The sequence below is a fragment of the Tetrahymena thermophila genome, assembly GCF_000189635.1.
Source record: "Tetrahymena thermophila SB210 genomic scaffold scf_8254804, whole genome shotgun sequence".
Taxonomy (NCBI): domain Eukaryota; phylum Ciliophora; class Oligohymenophorea; order Hymenostomatida; family Tetrahymenidae; genus Tetrahymena; species Tetrahymena thermophila.
Window position 1 is genome coordinate 5,501 of NW_002476560.1, and position 3,903 is coordinate 9,403.

The 3,903-nt window shown below is 22.1% G+C and overlaps 1 protein-coding gene across 1 annotated transcript in view; it reads right to left on the minus strand. All coding sequences in view use genetic code 6, as the record gives it.

Moving 5' to 3' along the window:
• Positions 1 to 1,302: 1,302 nt before the first annotated feature.
• TTHERM_001395379 (transmembrane protein, putative) overlaps positions 1,303 to 3,903 on the minus strand; it is a gene marked incomplete at both ends in the record, with an annotated part of 5,278 nt that continues 2,677 nt past the window's right edge. Inside the window, 4 exons of the mRNA XM_012795608.1 lie at positions 1,303 to 1,416; positions 1,473 to 1,538; positions 1,935 to 2,299; positions 2,459 to 3,835. Of these exons, the coding sequence (XP_012651062.1) occupies positions 1,303 to 1,416; positions 1,473 to 1,538; positions 1,935 to 2,299; positions 2,459 to 3,835 (1,922 nt within the window). The remainder of the gene's footprint in view (positions 1,417 to 1,472; positions 1,539 to 1,934; positions 2,300 to 2,458; positions 3,836 to 3,903) is intronic.

Here is a 3,903-nt window from a genome sequence, read left to right on the forward strand (position 1 = left end):
CTGATATTCCTAATTTAATTAATAACTTATATCTATTTTGAGGAATCTAATTTTGTATAGTAATTTGTAAATAACCTTTTTAATTAAATATTAAAAAATTTATTGATGTGTTTTTCTCTCTCTTTTTATCTGTTTTTTGTTTTCTATTTTTTGTTTTCTATTTTTTTTAATTATCATCCTAATTTTGAGAATCAACTTTTTATAATGAAATAATTTTGAAATTTTTATTCTTATTTAATAGCTAAGTTCATTTTTTAGAGGAAAAACAGGGGCAATTTTGGATTACATACAAAAATTAAAAATCTACCATTCTAAACTTAACTTTTTTCATTAGGATGTAAAAATTATAATAATTACCATATATTTTATTTGTTTGTTTGATTGATTGATTGGTTTGGATGGCAGCTAAAGAAATACTTTTGTTTACAATTGAAGGAGTAAAATTAGTTTTGTCATAGCTTTAGTCATTGTAAAATCTATTTTATAAATTTTTGATTTTAAAATATAAAGACAAGAAAAAATATTTAAAAGAAAACAAATATTATATTTTAAAAAAATCAGCGCTTTGTGTATCTTTCAAATTGTAACTTCCTCTATAGTTCAAACTAATAAATCTTTAAACAATTTTAATATAGAAATTTATTTAATCATTTAATTTTATAAAAAAGCTCAATTTTTAACGTTGTTTTTATTTCATAAAAAAATTTAGCATATCAGATATTTTAACATTATGTCTAAATGATTTTAAATTTATTTCATTTTTATGTTTATGCGAAGGGTAAGCTTTTTGAAATAAATATTTTATTCAATATGTTTTCCTAGCTATGTCTTTTTTAAAGGGTAAGATTGTATGCTAGTGTTTCAAATTCGTTTTATTTATTGGTTTAAAAATTGATTTTTCTTGTTAATCAATATTTATTGATTAGAATTTTTTTTTAAGAGGATTACAATTTTTTAATTATATTATTTAATCTATTATTTAAATTATATTTTTAACTTTTTTTAAAAAAAGCTCTATACTTGTTTCTAGATGTAAATTATTTAAACAAAAATCCAAATATTTTAATGAATAAAATAAATTTGTTTTAGTTACAAAGAAGAAAAAATTATATATGCATAAAAATAATATAAAATCACTATATTTTTGATATACTCTCCTAAGATTCTTTTAAATAAATTTTATTTGCTAAGTTAAGTAAAGAATGCTTAAATATTAAAAAAAATTTAATTATATTACTAAAAAAACAATAAAAAAAATTATAAAATTTTAAACAATATGCATTCTGCTTAAATAATTTATAATCAGTTAATTAATTGAGGTTTTTATATTTAATCTCTTATGAGTACTTACTGAGAGCTGTCCATGCCCATGCTCAATTACTTGTAAATCTTATTATTAGCTTCTTTTATAACCTTCTTTTTATATATAAAATAAGTAAATAAATTTATTTTTTTATCTATAATTAATTTACTTTTTTAGGGTTGGTTTTTCTTTACTTGAGTTATTATTTTTCACGCATTTCTAATTATGTTTTAGCCTTTTAAAATATTTAATAACTTTTTTTAATTTTTTATTATACTATTTTCCATTTCATATATGTCTTATATTAAACTTTATTAAAATTAATTAATTTCTTCAGTTTTTAAGGCATAATTTTTGAGAGACATTTTTTAAAAATAAGAACGTATGATGAAGTCGAGTTGCTAATCATAATTCCTAACACAATAATCAAATAGCTATAAAAAAAAAATTAATCTGCTATTATTTATAAAATTTCTATATACATTTGAGTTTATGGTTTTTTTATTTAAATGAACCAAAAATATAGCTTCAAAAAAATAAGAGAGTATGCTACTATCTCGCATCTTTAGATGTTTAGCGAAATAAAGGGATTATTTTGCGATAATGTTTTTAAATAGAAGAATAAAACTACACTAATTGTTATGATAGCAATAATCGAGTTATAATTATTTAAAAGAGTGTATAGGTAAATAATAATAATCTTTAAATAAATTCTAACAAATTCCCAATAGTAATATTTGGGCTTTAGTTCTCCGTAGTAATAACCGTACTTATATTTAATTAAGCATTGATCTAATTTATTCTTGTTTTAGTTAATCCTCTTAAGAAATACTAAAGGAAGGAGACTCCAAAAAATTAACACCATAATAGAGAAAGGGTATAAATATTTAATTACATTTGTATCATAGCAATCAAATGAAGGATCTATTGGGTTATAAAGTTATGTTCCTACTTAATTGCAAGTCAGAGATTTAGTAAAATATGATATCTGGCTCACTTAGAAAAAGACAAAAATAATATGAAAAATTAAATAATAGTGATATTCTCTTAATTTCTATTTTGCAAAATCTTCATAAATCTTAAGTGTAATTGGAATAAAAATAAGCGCTAAAACAGGAATCAAAAATTAAATTTATGTATAAAAGAGTATCTTACCTAAACTTCTAATATTTTATTCACTCATCAGACAATCTATTCCTAAAGAAATTTGAATACCACCTGAACCAATTATGTCATTAAACAAATTTAAATTGATTGAAATAGTCTTTGGTTAGGGAATTAAAAGAGCAGATAATTAATAATAGTTTAGAATAATTTTAATGTAGAATCCAGAATAGTCTTATATGCTACTGCTACTAATTGGCATAATCTTCCACATTCTCAAATAATAACATGTTTGAGTGTATTAGAACTTTTTGATGAAAACTCCCAAAACATACAAGAAGTAAGCTTCTAAAATTACGATTTTTAAAATCATATAAACCCATTATTTAAGCTGTGATTCACAAATACCACAAACTCCTCTCTTGAGAGATTCTGAATATCGGGAACCTTTCCATATTTCTCCTAAAATATCACACTACTAGCAAATTGGTCCTAAATAGCCAGTTATGCAGTAATTAATACTATTTGGATTTTCTGCTTGACATGAATTTATAATAGGATCACATTCTATTATTTCATCTGTATAACTACTTTGCCTCCAAAAACCATTTTTTAATAATATTATATCTCCTTTACAACTTATAGCAGATTGAGGACAGTTAATACATTAATTTATATCTTTCTTTTCTTCTATAGATTATCTATAGAGTGTCTGTGGATCTTTTATCTGATAAGTACCTTCCAAGCATTGATTGCATTAATAAATATTGGTATTTATTTATTAAATAATTTCCCCTATTTTGCAGTTTCTGAATTCAATTGATAAGAGAATTGGTTTTTTAGTAATTGAGTTTGTTTGAATAGTTGAATTTATATAAAAGAATTGAATTTTATTTAGGTTTCCAGTAATCTTTAAATCGTTAATTTTAAAAGCGAATTCTTAAGAATCATATTCATTGTAATTAATAATATTTTATCCAAACATTTAGCTTTCGTTTTAACTGAGCTAAAAAATAGAAATTTAAATATTATTTAGCTCTTAAGCTATATCTTTTGGGTATAGGCCTAGTATTAGTTTATCTTTTTAGAAGCTTAGTAATCTATTTTACTCATCTACAATATATATTTTAAAGTTAATTAGTCCTCCACTTCTGAATTATCTTAATTCAGCATATCTTGAAAATTCATTCTAAAAATTTATAGGGACACTACTTTAATGTTTGTAAAATGTGAATAGTTCATCATTTATTTTATCGTTATTTTTAATAATAATATTTTATAGATATGATGTACTATCATCTCCATAAATTTCTGCCTGGTTATCAAATACATTTTCATAGAATGGAAAATTTTAAGGTAAAGTTAGTGTACTTTGATCATCTTAAACAATCCTTAATCCTCCTCCAATCAATGCTCTATTGTTTCTAACTATTGTTGATTTATCAAATATGACTAAACAATCTTTAATATTTTCAAAGTATAGAGCTCCTCCGCTG